At 38.6% G+C, this 19,343-nt stretch overlaps 1 protein-coding gene across 6 annotated transcripts in view; it reads right to left on the reverse strand.

Annotated features, from left to right (window-relative positions):
* The window catches only part of DDC (dopa decarboxylase), a 277,543-nt gene that overhangs the window by 15,942 nt on the left and 242,258 nt on the right, over positions 1–19,343 (reverse strand). For 5 of the 6 annotated variants that reach the window (XR_011556802.1, XM_070727177.1, XM_070727183.1 and 2 more), the window contains one exon: positions 4,916–5,017. Coding sequence is in view for 5 of the 6 variants with exons in the window: in XM_070727177.1 (XP_070583278.1) it covers positions 4,916–5,017 (102 nt within the window). In the remaining variant the exon portion in view is untranslated. Of the gene's footprint in view, positions 1–4,915; positions 6,152–19,343 lie in introns of those variants that run through there. The other variant, XM_070727181.1, reaches the window with a different exon arrangement.

The raw sequence follows: 19,343 nt of genomic DNA on the forward strand, positions 1-19,343 counted from the left end.
TATAGTATTTATTTTATATTTAGCTTCTCTTAACACTCTTAACCTGGATTTTTAGTTATCCCATTGTCACCCAAGTAAATTGAATCATAAAGTTGCCTCTTCTCTGAGCTGCACCTGTTGAACAAAAAACTGTATCACAGCAAATGCCCTTGCATTAAGTTGACCTCAGGCCCTTCCTTGGGTTGAGTAATTGCAGTTCACAAGTGATAGTTTTCACCATAAGGCACTATGCAAGCCTAGTTACAGGTAATCCTCAACTTACAATCATTTGGTAATATACACTGATGCTGAAAAAAGTGACTCATGACCATTTTTCACCCTGAGGACCATTGCAGCATCCCCATGATCAAAATCCAGATGCTTGGCATCTAGGTTACTTTTATGACAGTTGTAATGTTCCGGAGTCACTTTTTTGGAGGGGGGGGGTATAAATTTTTATTATTTTTCCACACCTTACAGAGATTCAAATTCACATACCTCAAATTAAAATACAATACAATATAATATCAAATGCCAAATTCTTAATCCAATTTTCTTAATTAATTATCCAATTTATTCTGGTATATATCATTCATCCTGTGCTACCTCCTTTTCAAATACTATCATCCGATTTCAGATATTATTTTTTGAATATTATCATTTGAATTCAAACTGCTATTAGCTATCTAAATTTCTCTTGGCTATTTCCTGTTTTTCTACCAAAACTATCCCGTCGTGCTTCAGTCCATTTCTTGTATTCTTACTTAACTCATTCCTGCTTTTTAAACCGTCATTTTATCGTAGCTGCCCTTAACAGAAGAGATTTCAATATTTACTTCTCTTTAGATCCCAGGATGGAAAGAAAAAAGTACCATTCACATCATGTCTTAATCTAATTATAAAAATATCAATATACATAGGAGGAAGGGTTATTATTAAACATTTAAAATGTATTTCCTACTTGCTTCATTACTTTCATTATAGCGGTATATCATTTCTACTTTAACAAGTCAAAATCATTATATTTCATATTATTCTATTATTTTTCAAGGAAAGTATCTTCCATTGGAAATCCGAATATAGTAATATTTTTCCCTAATCTATATATTTTCCACTGCCATTCTTAGTGTAATAATCTTCCCTAATCTATAAATTCCACTGTCAATGCCAGTATAATTATCTTCCCTAATCTATGCATCACTGTGATACCCAGTGTAATAATCTTCCCTATTCTAATTGTTTTCACTGCCAATTGCAGTGTGATAATCTTCCCTAATCTATATGTTTCCCTAATCTATGTATTTACCCTATTGTATATATCTTCCACTATTGAACTCAGTGTGATAATCTTCCATAATTTATTTAATTCAACTTTTCCTTACTTCATCTTTCTTTCACTGTCATACTTAACATGATCAATACTAGTTATTATCCCATATTAATCCTCCTTTAATAATCATAACTTGTATTATATTTTATAATATTATAACCTTTTTCCCTTTCCTCCTATATTATTTATCACTATAAATCACATAGTTAATTTATAATTCAAACAGTCAATAAAAATATCAAGGATAATAATCATCCCAAACAATCATAGTCATTTTCAATTTTCTCATCCATAATAATCATAATAATCATAACTGTTTTCAATTTTCTCATTCATAACCATTTCAATTTTCTCTCCTTATTCAATCCTTCCATTTTAACATTTTTATCTCTTATTTATTTATTTATTTTTCAATAATAAACTCCAATAAAATTAAATCATTAATAATTCCAATTCATTAGTTTCAGGATTGTTTTCTTTTATAATTTATAATTTTGTGGGGGAAACTCAGTCCTCTTCCTCTTTTTTGTAGTGCTGTTGTCTTTTTCTATTTTCTGGATTTTCTTAAAATATCTCAAGCCTCTTTTCAAATTGTATTATCCAATGTGCTTTCAGTCAGTTCAGTCAGTTCCACCTACTTCCTTCCACGCCATGGCTGATATCCTCCTTTCTCATAGAAAGCCAGTGTGAAGGCCAAACAGATAAGATGTGCTTACAACAATGTCAACACCTTTGCACAAACAGGCTGCTATATTTCCTGTGACCACACAATGGCACTAGATGACAACTTTTTCAGATCTGGTATTTAATATTCCTCTTCGTTTAATGCGTACAAATGGAAAGAAAACATAGCTTCCATGACAAGAATTTAAGGTTCCCGATTTAAAAAGACAAATTTAAAAACAATTAGATATCTTAAAAATCCAATCTTGGGCATTTTGCTACTTTCTGAAGTTTTTGCCGTTCACAACATTGCAAAATAGCTACATCTGGTTCTATTTCTGGATGTTTTAGCTCCACTGAAGATCAAATCAAGAAACAAAAATCCAAAAGCCCTTTCAGCCACTCTCATTCACCAGCATCAGTTTCATATCCTTTCCTCTCTCTGTAAGTATTCCTCCATCTCTTTCCAGATGTTACTGCTCAGCTTTCCGTCCCAGCATTGCGTTGTCTCCGTGGCTGTGTCACTCAGGCATGGCTGCCTTGCCGGCTTCACACTACTGCTGATGTGAGACTGAGCCAGTTCATCTGGTGGGGCATGCCTGCCCCTACCAGACCCCCGGTAGTGTCCCCTGCATCATCTTCCCTTTAGGAAGGATCTGGTCTGTCCAAAAGGAACAGAACCCCCAGACAGTGGGGATTCGGAGCCTTTCTAAGAGAGCTGCTGCGGCCATCAGACCCTGCCCCTCTCTCCATCCCAGAGTCACTTGATCCCCTTTTGTGATCCAGTTTTGTCACCCAGTCACATGACCTTCAAGCCACCCCCTGATCACATGATCATCAAACCACTCCCACCTGGTCACATGGCCAGCAAGCCACTCCTACCTGGTAACATGGCCAGCAAGCCATATTCACAAAATAAGCCACGCCCTTAGGGTGGTAATAAATTTTTTGGGAACCCTAGCCTGATCCTTCCCCTGTCTTACCCAGCAAGCCACAGCCATAGAACTGTTAGTAAAAAAAATTGAATCCCACCATTGCTTCCATCCCCTCATCTATGTCATTTATAAATATTTTTTTAAAAAAAATATTTATATAAATTTTACTAAAGATAAAAATGTGCTAGGCATTGAAAAAGAAAAACCGCTAGATAAAATACTATTAGGGTCGCATGAAAAACAAATTAAAATTTTTTATTATTGTTTGCTAACCAAAAAATTAGATATGACAAAGACAAAAACAAACATAGAAAAATGGAACTTAAATTTTAAATTAGAGATAAAACCTGAGGAATGGCAACTATTATGGAGTAGGAATTATAAACTGACTTTAGGAATTGTAAACTGACTTTCTTATAAGGAAAACTGGATTAAAATGTTTTACAGATGGCATACCACTCCTGCCAAGTTAGCAAAGATAGACAAAAAGCTATCGTCCAACTACTGGAAATGCAAAAAAGAATATGGAACGTATTACCACTTATGGTGGGAATGCGAAAAATCTCAAACCTACCGGAAAAAATAGGACACTGACTCGATGAAATTTTAGATGTTAATTTGAATAAAACCCCAGAATGTTTTCTCTTAGGAATCCTTCAGCAACACCTCAATAAAAATCACATATATTTGATAATTCATTTGACAACTGCAGCTTGAATAACTTTTGCTCAAATGTGGAAAAACAAAGAAATACCACAGGAGGAGCTAATACTGGAGAAAATTACACAGTATGCAGAAATGGTTAAATTAACATTAGAATTAAGAAACAATGAGGAATCTCAATTCTATAATTGCTGGGATCTATTTTACCATTGGCTTGGAAAAAGAATATACCTGCCCAACAAACCTTAAACCTTTAACTATGCAAAAGGAAGTTATGTGTCATTTGTAAAGATATTAAAGAGCACTGGATCCAGGACAAAACCACGAGTTACCTCACTCTATGCTTCCCTCCTCATAAATACAGTTCATTGAAGACTAGCCACTGTGTGCTGTTGGCCAGTGAGCTGCAAATTTCTATGGTAGTGGTACTATCTATTCCAAACTAATCATTTTATTTCATCTTTACCATCAAAATGTTTTCTTATAGAGGAAGGGTTTTTTTAAAAAAAAAAATTATAACAGGCCTTACTGTATATAGGTGCATTGCTTTGAATTTAATAGAAAGCTGCATAAAAGGACATCTAGCATGCCAGAAAGAAAAAAGCTGTTTTGCTTGATAATGAGGGCAGTTGAAAGGTTAATTTCCTTAATTATCTTTGTTTTTTATAAACTGTATTCACCTGTTTAATTATATAAAAGCTTAGTGTGTTCAAGCGATAAGCTAATGAACACACACTATCATCTCTCAAAATGTAAAAAAAAATCTGGTTAAGGGTCACTGTGTTTAAGGGATGTTTAGATCTTCCTTGTCATAATTGGTATTAAGAAAGCTGATTATATTTTTAAGAGTACTGGAAACATTCTATAAAAATTATCATAATCAATCAGTGCTGAAAATCTAAAAAAGCCTCACTAATGACTGATAATGTCTTTGGAGAGGTGGTGCTGCAGAAGGTGCTGCAGTTTTACATAGTTAAAGAGTTGGCATCAGCCATCAGGGAAAGCTCTGATCACCAAGTATATTTAAGCTACTTCAAGAAAAATGAAAAACTAATGTCATAAAAGCTAATACAATTGTCTCTGGTGTATAAAATAAGCTTTTAGAAATGCAAGATAAGAAGCATTCTACAGAGATCTGAGAAATCAAAATATTTAATTACTGATTAAATATAAAACCTGATTAACTAACTTGTATGAATGTTACATTTATCCTATAAATCAAAATATGTCAGACAGTAGAAATAACTGCTTCAGCTTTAGCTCTCAGTAAGAAACTTTGATTTCCTATAAATTATTGTACAAGCAAATCAAGGGTTATAGGAATTGAAAAATTCTCAACATTTACCTTTAATCGGAAGCATACCAGTCCCAGTATGACATCAGCACAAATTTCAAATCTATCATCTTGTAGCACCAAGTCCTTAAATTCATGTGCTATCCTAACATGCTAGAACAATAAAGAGAAGTTATATCAGTTATAGAATTGGCATTCATCAAAAAAATAAATAAGAATTGCAGAATTGGAAGGAACGTCCTATAATAATAACAGAATTGGAAGGGACCTTGGAGGTCTTCTAGTCCATCCCTCTGCTTAGGCAGGAAACCCTACACTACCTCAGACAGATGGTTATCCAACATCTTCTTTAAAACTTCTGGTGTTGGAGTATTTACAACTTCTGGAGACAAGCTGTTCCACTGATTAATTGTTCTAACTGTCAGGAAATTTTTCCTTAGTTCTAAGTTACTTCTCTCCTTATTTAGCTTCCACCCATTGCTTCTTGTTCTACCCTCAGGTGCTTTGGAGAATAGGTTGACTCCTTCTTTGTTGTGGCAGTCCCTGAGATACTGGAAGATTGCTATCATGTCTCCCCTCGTCCTTCTTTTTATTAAACTAGCCATGCCCAATTCCTGCAACCATTCTTCATATGTTTTAACCTGCAGTACCATAATCATCTTTGTTGCTCTTCTCTGCACTTTTTCTAGAGTCTCAATATCCTTTTTGCATTGTGGCGACTAAAACTGAATGCATTATTCCAAATGTGGTCTTACCAAGGCCTTATAATGTGGTATTATTACCACGCTCCGAGTCTATGGAGAGGGGCAGCATACAAATCTAATAAATTATTATTATTAATACTTCACATGATCTTGATTTTATCGCTCTATTAATGCGGCCTAGAACTGTGTTGGCTTTTTTGGCAGCTATGGCACACTGCTGGCTCATATTTAAATGGTTTTCCACTATGACTCCAAGATCCCTCTCACAGTTACTACTATTGAACAATATACCATATATACTATACCTATGCATTTTGTTTTTCTTGCCTAAATGTAGAACCTTACTTTTTTTCACCATTGAATTTCATTTTGTTAGATAGTACCCATTGTTCACCTTTGTCAAGATCCTTCTGTATTTTGCATCTACTCTTTTATATACCATGCACCAAAGGTTTTACATGCGTGAGTAGGCAGGAAGAAAAGTGAGGGGAGATGAAGATGTCCAGAGCAGTTGAGATCCAATTTGATGAATTGTCCAGAGCAGTTGAGATCCAATTTGTACCAGCATCCCAACACCAGGCACCTGAGAAAATATGTGGATTCCCCCAAATGTCTTGGTGTTTTCAAAACATTTTTACAAGTTCTGATTGGTTGAAATGGATTGATCATGGGAGGAGGGATGGGCAGGGGGTAAACCTTTCTATATTTTTTGAGTGCAGGAAAATGGAGAGCTAGCCTGACTTTACTGCAGCCAACACCCTTAGTAAAATAACCTTTACTTTAATCAATTGGTCTTTCTTTCCCAAAGGATCAGATTGAGGCCGATGTGACATTAGGTAAGCTCTGCAGTTATGGTCAATCCAGAGAGAAAATTGCCTTTACCATGGGGACCATGCAAATGTCAGCTCAAATAAGCAACTAGGAAGAGATTGAAGTCTGGGGAAAGACTCTTCAAAAACCCCGCCTGGAGGGTTGCAGCTATCTGAGTGCCTGGGAGAAGACGACCCACCAAGACCCAATGGCCCTCAGGATCAGAAAAAAGAAGAGTGGGAGGAAAGCCTAGATCCAGTTTGTACCAGTGTTCCAAGGCCAAGCACCCTGATAAAGTTTTCACCTTACCTTACCTTAGTCTCATGCCATATCTGCTGCCTAGCCACTAAGAAAACAACCAGTAATATAGTAAAGCTTTACCTGTTGCATTGAAAATCTTGTGTTCTCCAAAATGGTGACTTTTGAATTAGTTTGATTATATTCTGCCAGCATCATGATACGACAATTTGACTGGGTTATTGTTCAGATACAATTCTTAGAGCTGATCTACCTTGCTGAAGCTTGAAGATGACTCACTATTTATTAAGGACCTATATCTGCAACAAAGAAAGAGTTGCTTTGCTACTCTGTGGATAAGCAAGCTGAAACTGGCCCAAATTATCCAGTTTGAAAATAGTATTTTCCTGAGAAAATGGAAGAATATCTCCAATAAGGATAATTCAAGTTTGATCAAAGGGGAATCTTCAGGGGTTGGAAACTTGTTGAGTTCCACCTGGCCTACTTCAGGATTGTTCCCTTCCATCTGGCTGAATACATTTTTATGATGACTGCCAAAGTGATTGGATAGTATATACACTATATAGGCAGTCAGAAGCATGGTAAGAATCAACTGTCACATTATATAGCAAAGTATGTTCCAATTATTGCAAGTACTGGAGGACACAAGCATATTTTAAGCACATTTAAAGAGTAGGAAGAAAGCATTTCTGTGTAGATATTTTCTTATTGTTTAATAATAGAATCATAAGGTTGGAAGGGATCTTGGTCTTCTAATCCAGTGTTTCCCAACCTTTTTTGAGCCGCGGCACATTATTCATGTTTTCAAAATTCTGGGGAACACTGAAGGGGGGGGAGGGGGGGGCTAAAGAAAAGTTTGGACAAAAAAAAATCTCTTCCTCCATTTCACTCTATTTCTCCCTCCCTCTTTCTCTCTCTTCCTTCCTTCCCTTCTTTCTCTCCATCCCTCTTTCTTTCTTTCTTCCTCTCTTTTTTGCTCTCTTTCTCTCTCCCTCCTTCCCTCCCTCTATGTCTTTCCCTCTCCCTCCTTCCCCCCTTTCTTTCTCTCTCTCTCTTGCTTTCTTTCCCTCTCTTTCTCTTGCTTTCTTTCTCTCATTCTCTCTCCCCTCCTTTTTCTCTCTCTCTCTTTCTCTCTCGTTCACCACGCCAGCAACAGAGAGAAAAAGAAAGAGCGAGAGAGAGCCGGAGAGAGAGTGGAGTGCGCAGCAGCCATCAGCCTCCTCACCCTCCCAGACGTCCCCAGCGCCCGGCCTCACGCCGCCTCCCGTTAGCCCGGCCGAAAGCCACACAGTCCCGGACTCCCGGATCGCTTGCTTCTCCGGCCAGCGCGGCGCTTTCCTGGGCAGATGGTTTTGCTGACCGGAGAAGCGAGCGATCCGGGAGTCCGGGACTGTGTGGCTTTGCGCCATGAAGAGAAAATGGCAGCAGGGAAAAGTCGGCCGTTTTCTCTTCATGACGCAAAGCCACACAGTCCCGGACTCCCGGATCGCTCGCTTCTCCGGTCAGCAAAGCCATCTGCCCAGGAAAGCGCCGCGCTGGCCGGAGAAGCGAGCGATCCGGGAGTCCGGGACTGTGTGGCTTTGCGCCATGAAGAGAAAACGGCCGACTTTTCCCTGCTGCCGTTTTCTCTTCATGGCGCAAAGCCACACAGTCCCGGACTCCCGGATCGCTCGCTTCTCCGGCCAGCGCGGCGCTTTCCTGGGCAGATGGCTTTGCTGACCGGAGAAGCGAGCGATCCGGGAGTCTGGGACTGTGTGGCTTTGCGCCATGAAGAGAAAACGGCAGCAGGGAAAAGTCGGCCGTTTTCTCTTCATGGCGCAAAGCCACACAGTCCCGGACTCCCGGATTGCTCGCCCCAAGGCAGGAGGCGGCGGCGGAGGAGAGTGGGTGGATCGGGCGGGCAATGGGGAAGGGCGGAGAAGCCAGGGGCGCGTTTGGCCGGAGGCACCGTGGGGAGGCAGGGGCAGGGAGGTGCGGCAGTAGGTGCCTCCGGCCAAACGCGCCCCTGGCTTCTCCGCCCTGCCCCATTGCCCGCCCGATCCGCCCACTCTCCTCCGCCGCCTCTCGCCGCGGCACACCTGACGATGTCTCGCGGCACACTAGTGTGCCGCGGCACACCGGTTGGGAAACGCTGTTCTAATCCAATTCTCTGTGCAAGGCAGGAGTCCAAACTTTTCTTGAAAACCTTCAGCTCCTATAACTCCAGGAGACAAGCTGTTCTGCTAATTAATTGTTCTTTCTGTCAAGAAATTCCTCCATAGTTCCAGGTTGAATCTCTGTTTGATGAATTTTTACCCATTGCATCTTGTCCTGCCTCAGGTGCTTTAGATCAAACCACTCTTCCCTGTAATAGTACTTCAAGTATTAGAAGATGGCTATCGTGTCATCCCTAAGCATAATCTTTGTTAGACTGAGCATACCTAGGTCTCTTAACTTTAAATTGTATGATTTAGATTTAGATTGCTTTATCTTCTTTGTTGCTCTTCTATTCATTCTTTCTAGAGCCTCAGCATCTTTTTTGTATCAAGGTAAGCAAAACAGGCAATATTCCAAGTATGATCTTACTAGTGTAGTACTGCCATTTTCCATAATCTTATTTATTTGTTTGTTTGTTTGTTTGTTTATGGATGGATGGATGGATGGATGGATGTCAAACATGGACCATCCACGATTAACGAAAATCCACAAAGTAGGATTACTTCACTATTTGTTACTTGCCCGCTTCCTCCAAAAGTCCCAGGCAGGCCAGGCTTCGGCTCCTATTGTTTGAGTTTCCCTCAAAGACAGTCGGTCAAGAGAGAAGACGCCTCTTCGCCGCTAACTGCAAGATGAGCCTTCTGCTTCCCCCTCGGCTATGCCACAGCCTCTCGACCCCCGGGCAGAATCCCAACTGCCAAGGCCTTTCCCCCCCAGCCCTCTCCGCATACCTCCTCTTCCCGTTCACCCACCCCTCTGCCCCTCCCCTGCTCCTCCTCCTCAGAGCCACGCTGCCCTGCTTAATTCTGACACACCTGCTCAGCTTCTGTGCAATGTGCCACTAACCGTGGAATGAGCCTTCCGCTTCCTCCTTGGCTCTACTACAGCCTCCTGACTACCGGGCAGCCCTTGCCACCAAGGCTTCCCCACACCCTACCCAGCCATTCACCCACATTGGAACCCCACCACCAGCTCCATGCACCTCCTCTTCCCTTCTCCTCCTCAGAATCACGCTCCCCTGCTTCATTCTGATGCGCCTGGCCAGCTCCTGTGTGACATGCCTCCCACAAAAAAAACCCCATTATGCACCGAGTCTGCGAAAGGTGAACCACAAAGTGGTGAGGGAACACTGCATAGGATAGTAATAGTTTGTATAAACATAACACAAGGAAAAAGTAATGATAAAAAAGGACAATAGGACAGTAGGACAGGGATGGTAGGCACAATGGTGCACTTATGCGTGCCCCCTACAGACCTCTTAGAAATGAGCAGAGGTCAGCTGTAGAAAATCTAAGGTTAAAGGGTTTGGGGGGTTGGGGAAGAAACCAGAGTCAGGTAGAATATTCCAGGCATTGATTACTATTGCTGAAGTTGTTTTTTCTGCAAGTCGAGTTCAGAGCAGTTTACATTTAGTTTGAATCTATTACATGCACACGTGTTGTTGCAGTTGAAAGGGAAGTAGTCATTAACAGGAAGGGCATTTTGGTATATATGATTTTATGAACTACGTTTAGATCAGTATGGAGGTGATGTAGTTGTAAATTGTCTAATTCCAATATTTCAAGTCTGATGGAAGAAGGTATTTTGTTGCAAGTAGAGGAGTAAAGGAATCTTCTTGTGAAATATTTCTGAACTCTCTCAATTGTATTAATGTCTGATATGCAATGCAGGTTCCATATAGGTGAGCTGTATTCTAAAATTGGTCTAACAAATGTTCTTAATGTTCCGGTTAGCAGTGCAATGTTGCCAAAGAAGAAGCTATATAGGATTAGATTAACACTTTTAATACTTTTTTGGCAATGTCAAGGTCATTGGATATGAGTACTCCTAGGTCTTTGACAGAGTGAGGGTCAACTATAAGTTTGCTTCCTCCAAGTTTGTATTTTGTGTTCTGATTCTTTTTGCCAATGCTATGGTCACAGTTGGGAAAGGGTTCTTTTATTTGTAGTCCATAAATTGAATGTAAACTGTTGCAGAAGATAAGATCAAGACAAAAAGAGCCGGGGTGGCACAGTAGGTAGAGTGCTGTACTGCAGGCCACTGAAGCTGACTGTAGATCTGTAGGTCAGTGGTTCAAATCTCACCACCGGCTCAAGGTTGACTCAGCCTTCCATCCTTCAGAGGTGGGTAAAATGAGGACCCGGATTGTGGGGGCAATATGCTGGCTCTGTTAAAAAGTGCTATTGCTAACATGTAAGGCGCCCTGAGTTTAAGGAGAAGGGCGGCATAAAAATTGAATAAATAAATAAATAAATAAATAAATAGATGGATGGATGGATGGATGGATGGATGGATGGATGGATGAATGAATGAATGAATGAATGAATGAATGAATGAATAAATAAATAAATAAATAAATAAATAATAAATTGTTGAGTCTAGTATTGTCTGTAACTAGTTGATCTAGCCCTAAACTAGTAATAACATTGTAAAGGGTTGAAGGTACAGATTCAGTTGTATAATAATTTGGGATGTAGTTTATATGTGGTAAGTTTAGGTCACCAAGAAATATAAGAGGATGTGTTGCCCACGTTAGTAATGAGGTTAGTTGTTTGCATGTGTGATGTCATAATCAGAGGCTCTATAACATACCCTGTTTCCCCGATAGTAAGACACCCCCGATTGTAAGATGTATCGGGGGTTTCAGGGGGGTCGGATAATATAAGCCGTACCCCGAAAGTAAGACATATGTCTTACTTTCGGGGAAACACGGGGGGTATTGCCGCCTCCCTCTCATCTAGCTGCGCGCCACCTCCTGCCCACGTCCGCACCGTCCCCCTCTCCATATGTCGCCGCGCCGTCCCCTGCACTTGTCACTGCCGCCTCTGCAAATTTACTCGGGCACGTCCCTACTCCAAAGAAACCTCCCCCCCGCCCGTCACAGAAGGTAAAACATATGTCTTACTTTCGGGGAAACACGGGGGTATTGCCGCCTCCCTCTCATCTAGCTGCGCGCCGCCTCCTGCCCACGCCTGCGCCATCCCCCTCTCCATACGTCACCGCGCCGTCCCCTGCACTTGTCACTGCCGCCTCTGCAAATTTACTCAGGCACGTCCCTACTCCAAAGAAACCTCCCCCCCCGCCCGTCACAGAAGGTAAAATGCATATACACTAAAAAAACACATTTTACACAGTTTTTTTAGCTGTCAGTGCCCCTTTAACAATATAAGACATACCCCGAAAGTAAGACATAGTGGGGCTTTTGGGGATAAAAAGAAAGTAAGACACTGTCTTACTTTTGGGGAAACACGGTAGTAGGAAGCAAAGTGTGGTATTTAAGGTCAGTTCACAGATGATGGTTTCTGGAAGATCAGGTTTGTGTTTAACTTGCACCTTTTTTAGGTTCAGTGATTTCTTATAGAATATTGCAACCCCACCTTCTCTACGGGTTTCATGATCGGATCGGTAAACATGATTGTCCCTTACTATGATAATGGAGTCAGGGAAGGATGCATTTGGCCATGTTTCGCAGATAAATACAATGTCAAATTTAGCAGTTTTTAGTAAGAGAAGGAGTTCAAGTATTTTGTTAACAATGTTTCTTGAATTCATTAGTTTGCATTTAAGATTAGCTGTGGTTGTTATAGAGGAAGTAAGGGATGTGCATACTTAGTTTTGGTTTATGGGGGATTGGTTTTGGTTGAAGGTAGATTGGAAGTTAGGGTGGTTGATGTTGATGTTGATCTTGATGTTATCTTTCTGTTTATGCTGCCTAGGACTGCATTGGCTTTTTTGGCAGGAGAGCACACTGCTGACTCAAGCGTCTACCAGGACACCTACATCCACTCAAAGGCAATACTGTTGACCCAAATAACCTATTCTATACCTGTGCATTTGATTTTTTCCCCTGCCTAGATATAGGATCTTATTTTTCTTACATACTTTTTTCAACTGCTACTTTGGAGACAGCACTGGACAGTAGGACAGGGATGGTAGGCACAATGGTGCACTTATGCGTGCCCCCTACAGACCTCTTAGAAATGAGCAGAGGTCAGCTGTAGAAAATCTAAGGTTAAAGGGTTTTGGGGTTTGAGGAAGAAACCAGAGTCAGGTAGAATATTCCAGGCATTGATTACTATTGCTGAAGTTGTTTTTTCTGCAAGTCGAGTTCAGAGCAGTTTACATTTAGTTTGAATCTATTACATGCACACGTGTTGTTGCAGTTGAAAGGGAAGTAGTCATTAACAGGAAGGGCATTTTGGTATACAGTGGAACCCCGACATAAGAGCTGCTCTACTTAAGAGCAACTCGAGATAAGAGCTGGGAGGGGAGAGATATTTTTGTTCTACTTACAAGCCCAAATTCGAGATACAAGCGCCAAGGAGCTGTCTCCTGAAGCCAAACGCTAACTTCCGCGTTCGGCTTCAGGAGACAGCTGCGAAGCGGCGCGCGTGTTTTAAAAGGTTGCAGCCGGCCTGGGGGGCTCGGGGGGGTGCTTGCAGCTTTCTTTCTTGCTCTTTTTCTTTCTCTCTTTTACCTTCCCTTCCTCTATTTCTTCTTTTCTTTCTCCTTCCCACCTTCTTCCCTCCCTCCCTCCCTTCACTCATTCCTCTCTTACTCTCCCCTTTCATAAGTTTCCTTGCTTCCTTCCTCTGTTCCTGTCCCTTCCCCCTTTCTTTCTTTCTTTCTTTCTTTCTTTCTCTTTTTCTTTCTCTCTTTTACCTTCCCTTCCTCTATTTCTTCTTTTCTTTCTCCTTCCCACCTTCTTCCCTCCCTCCCTCCCTTCACTCATTCCTCTCTTACTCTCCCCTTTCATAAGTTTCCTTGCTTCCTTCCTCTGTTCCTGTCCCTTCCCCCTTTCTTTCTTTCTTTCTTTCTTTCTTGCTTTCTTTCTTTCTTGCTCTTTTTCTTTCTCTCTTTTACCTTCCCTTCCTCTATTTCTTCTTTTCTTTCTCCTTCCCACCTTCTTCCCTCCCTCCCTCCCTTCACTCATTCCTCTCTTACTCTCCCCTTTCATAAGTTTCCTTGCTTCCTTCCTCTGTTCCTGTCCCTTCCCTCTTTCCTTCCTTCCTTCCCACCCTCCGTCCATTCATTCACCCATTCCTCTCTTGATCGCTTAAAGCCGGTCCCTGGTGCAAAAAGGGTTGGGGACCTCTGTCCTACAGGATTGGGTGGCAGAGAAGTTGAACATATGTAAATTTAAAAGTTTAAGAAAGTTTACAAGTTAAGTGAAAGAAACTTCATTATTCATTTATATGTACATGTACATTTCTTCATTAAAAACATGTCTTTCTGCATAATTTAGACTAACTTTGTGAGTTTTTTGAGGGCTGGAACCAATTAAAATTATTTACATTAATTCCTATGGGGAAAAGTCGTTCGAGATAAGAGCTGCTCGACTTAAGAGCCCAGGTCCGGAACGAATTAAACTCGTATCTCGAGGTACCACTGTATATGATTTTATGAACTACGTTTAGATCAGTATGGAGGTGATGTAGTTGTAAATTGTCTAATTCCAATATTTCAAGTCTGATGGAAGAAGGTATTTTGTTGTAAGTAGAGGAGTAAAGGAATCTTCTTGTGAAATATTTCTGAACTCTCTCAATTGTATTAATGTCTGATATGCAATGCAGGTTCCATGTTTGTTTGTTTATGGATGGATGGATGGATGGATGTCAAACATGGACCATCCACGATTAACGAAAATCCACAAAGTAGGATTACTTCACTATTTGTTACTTGCCCACTTCCTCCAAAAGTCCCAGGCAGGCCAGGCTTCGGCTCCTATTGTTTATAAGTTAAACTATTTTTTATCTACAGTAATAGTTTAATAAAACCTCATCAACACCAAAATCTGCAGAAATCTGTCCATCAGTAATGATTATGTAAACAGCTACATTCAAATTACTCTGTCTGACAATTCCATCCAACACTTAACTGGCTGCTGAAACCAATAGACTATAAATTCTTTCAGGTAACTGCCTGTTGAAAGACTCAGAAAAAGGAAGCAACAGATTAGACACTTAGAATACTATTGGAGGAAGATCAATGATGAATCTGTCCAAATGCGTAAGTCTAGTTGTGGTGTGCATTGGAGTAATACAATGGTAAAATACCAGTATTTTTCTATTTCACTGTGTCAGGGAACAAGGCAATTCCCTTATGTATCCATAAGTTATGTTTGGAAGCCCAGGCATAGGAGATCTGTACTGTAAGGAAACTTTCCTCAATACTGCTCTTCTGTCACTATACATTTTGGCCTGGTAGCTAACATACTGGACTAGGAATGGGGAGAACCTGAATTTTATTCCTTTACACCAGTTTGTGATTTTAGGCCAGTCACTATTTCTGAACCCAAAATGCTGCTAAAAAAGGAGCCAAACTTCAGTTGATTCAGAAATCAGATCTACTGTAAATGCATTCCTTCCTTGGCATGGTATGTGAATTAAAACTTGCTTTCTGACATCACCTATTTCTCAAATGCTAAATGCTTACTTCTTTTAATATTACTCAAAAGTCACAGTAAGCCTTCATAAATAAACTCACTCATTCTCCCATTGTTTTCCATATAATATTCTTACTAGCATCTTTCCCCAGCAGTAATCTTTTTTTCAGAAAAGTTTTATTATTATTTTTTAAATAAAAGTATGAATATTTACTTAAGAAAACTAAATTAGGAAACCTATTTACATCCTTAGCACAAGAAAAGAAAAGAGGGGTGATCGTCTATATTAATGAAAATATTAAAGCTAATTTAAGATATAAAGATACAGAAGGAAGAATCTTAATGGTGGAGATCCAAAAGAATTGTGTACCTATAAACCTGATTAATATATATGCCCCAAATGAGAGGCAGGAAAATTTTTATAAGAAATTACAAAACAAGATTAGGAAATTTGCAAGGGATAATATTTGTATGATGGGTGACTTCAACGGATTAATGAATAAAGAACTTAATTATAAAAATGGTGAAAGCAAAAAACAGAAAAGAAGAACCCTCCCAAATTCCTTTCTAGATCTGATTAATAAATTTAAACTCAGAGATAACTGGAGAGAAACAAACTTACAATTAAGAAAATTTACTTTTTACTCAAATCGACACAATTCATGGTCAAGATTGGATATGATTAATAGAATGTATTGAAATAGAAACAAATCTTGAATCAGATCATAACGCAATAAGATTAATTTGGAAAAGGAAAGGAGAAAAAATAGGTGGACATTTAAAAAGACACTTGTGAAACACAAAGAATTTAAACAGAAAATGAAAGAACTAAAATTCTTTTTCCAAGAAAACACTAAAGAACACACTAACCTACAAAATGTTTGCGACACGGCCAAAGTGGTAATAAGAGAAGTCTCAATTTCATATATGGCCAAGGACCAGAAAAAGAAAAGGGAAAAAAAGAGAGATTAAAAGGAAACTACAAAAAAACTTGAAGAGGAATTACAAAAACAACCCCAAAAAGAAGATATAAAACAACAGGTGATTTTAACAAAACATAAATTAAATTTACTGGATAAGGATAATCTTGCCCAACAAATTAAACAAAGTAAACAATACTATTTTGAAAATGCAAACAAACCAAGTAAATGGCTGGCTACAAGCTTAAAAAGCAGAGAGAAAATAAAATGATTAATTGTCTCAAAACTGAGGAAGGGGAAACTTGCCATGACTTAGATGAAAAAAACCAGATTGTTTGGAATTTTTATAATAAGCTATATGGAAATAGCAATAACTTTGACAAGGAAGAACAGGAACAAACCATTCAAAGTATTTTTGAAATGGCCAATCTCTCAAAAGTTCCGGAAGAAACTAAAGATTTGTTAAATAAACAGATCTCACTAACAGAATTAAGAGAAGCCATTAAAATGCAAAAAAATTGCAAAGCTCCAGGGAACAGATGATCTCCCAATAGAATTTTATAAAGAAATGTTGGAAAACATGGAGGAGATATTATTAGAGGTTTATAATGCAGCGCTAGAAGAAGGGAAATTACCAACATCATGGAAAGATGCTAATTTGGCTCTAATACCTAAAAAAGACATGCATCAGACTTCAATAGTGAATTACAGACCTATTTCACTTTTGAATGTCGATTACAAAATCTTTAGTTCAATATTTGCAAACAGAATTAAGGAATATTTAAAGAAATTTATTCATGTTGATTAAAATGGATTCTTACCCAAAAGACAGCTAAGAAATAACTTAAGAATTATAATTGATGCTTTAGAATATTATGAATGTCACAGCGAGAAACAAGCCACTCTAATATTTATCGACACCTAAAAGGCATTTGACAACATTGTTTGGGATTTTATGTTAAAACAACTAGACTTTATGGATTTTGGACAAAAGTTTCTAAGAGCAATTAGCTATCTACATAGAACAATTTGCTCATATTATAGTTAACGGGGATGTAATGCCTAAAATTGAAATTAAAAATGGAACAAGACAAAGATGCCCACTCTATTTATTCTAACCTTAGAAGTACTCACTAGAATAGTCAAAAGCAATAAAGAGATAAAAGGTTTGAAAAGTAAAAAAGAAATATATAAATTACAGGGGTTTGCCGATGAAGATCCTTTGGAATCAGACCCAAAATTATTAGGCACTTTAGAAAAATTTGGTAAGGTGGCAGGACTAAAAATTAACAGACAAAAAACTAAAATGGTAGTCATAAACCTAAAAGAAGATAACTATGATAAACTAAGTGATAAAATCAAAAAAGATTTATAGAAATGAGGGAAGTTACAACTCTCCTTTATGGGAAAGATTGCAACGATTAAAATGAATACACTCTCCAAAATTCTCTTCCTATTCCAAACTATAATTATAAAATTAAAACAAGACTACTTCACAAATTTAAACAGACTAGTCAGTAAATTTATATGGCAAAACAAGAGGCTTAGAATCCAGCTAAAATATTTACAAGAAACAAAAGAGGATGGCAGATTCGGCCTACCTGATTGGAAGGAATGTTATAACACACCGGTCCTAACTTGGATCAAGGACTGGATACAACTAGACAATACTAGACTGCTCAACCTAGAAGGTCATGACCTACAATCAGAATGGCATTCATATCTGTGGGACAAAAGAGACCCAAAACATATAAATACTTTACAAACCATCCTATTAGAAACTCACTAAAAATAAAAAAACAGACCTTTAGGGATATCCCAATTTGGTTTGCACCATTAGAAGCCTTCGTTCATCCAAATTTAAGAAAAACAGGTAAAACAGTAAGATATAAAAATATGACAAAAGAAGATGGGAATATTAAAACAAGAACAGAACTAGAGAAATTAGAATGGTGGGAATACCTTCAGATTAAAACAAGATATGAGGAAGAGAAAGAACCAGGAATTTAGAAAGAAAAGATATTAGACAAGCTATTACTAGGAACGCAAGAAAAATCAATCAAGAAGTTCTACTGTTATTTACTAGCCCAAAAGATAGAAAAGGCAAAAATAAAGGTGAATAAGGAAAATCAATCAAGAAGTTCTACTGTTATTTACTAGCCCAAAAGATAGAAAAGGCAAAAATAAAGGTGAATAAGGAAAAATGGAATCAGAACTTTAGACATGATAAAGAGTTAGAGGCATAGTTCCCTCTAAGCTGAGCAGTGAGCAACCGCTCACTTAAAAATCATCATCAACTCAGAGTTTTCCAAACCTGCCCAGAAGCCGAGAGGGAAAGAGTGAGAGGGAAGGAGAGAGAGAGGAAGAGAGGAAGAGAGAGAAACAGATGGAAAAAAGAGAGGAAGGAAAAGAGAAAGAAAAAGAATGGGAGTAAGGAAGAGAGAAAGAAAATCAAAATCTAGTTTGAAACTAGCTCAACTATTTAAGTGGCATTTTGATATTGATAGAGTTGCCCTATTATGAGCTCACTGTTATAGACACACAGTACAGTATTTTATTTTGAAATTCTCTGAGGCAAAACAGGGTGGGTTTTTTGTTTGTTTGTTTGTTTGTTTGTTTACTTACTTACTTGTTTATTTATTTATTTATTATTTCTGTGCCGCCTAGTCCCAAAGGGACTGCCGCTCAGACACTATACTTTTCCGCCCACTCCACCAAAAAATTAGAGGGAACACTGGTTAGAGGAATGGCAATTAATCTGTGAAATAAATTATAAATTGACACTAGCCACACCCTATAAAGAGAATTGGATCAAAGTTATATCTGGTAATCTACATAAGAACGGCGGCAGGCTAGTATATGCACAACAGTGGAAAAATGAAAGTAAAATGCAGTAAAAGTGATTTTTGCAAATTTTGTTTGCCTTTTGTTTACTTAGTCTTCGGAGAGGGTGGCATACAAATCTAATAAATAATAATAATAATAATAATAATAATAATAATAATAATAATAATATTATTATTATTATTATTATTATTATTAATAATAATAATAATAATTATTATTATTATTATTATTATTATTATTGAAAAAAGAATCACTTTTACTGCACTTGTATCAAGGGTACAATGCAGAAACCACAGGCTGCCCGCAAACAGTTGAGGAGATTTTTTCAATCCTTATATGAAGAGACACCAAAACAATAT

Source organism: Erythrolamprus reginae, chromosome Z (genome assembly GCF_031021105.1).
Source record: "Erythrolamprus reginae isolate rEryReg1 chromosome Z, rEryReg1.hap1, whole genome shotgun sequence".
NCBI classification, from domain to species: domain Eukaryota; kingdom Metazoa; phylum Chordata; class Lepidosauria; order Squamata; family Dipsadidae; genus Erythrolamprus; species Erythrolamprus reginae.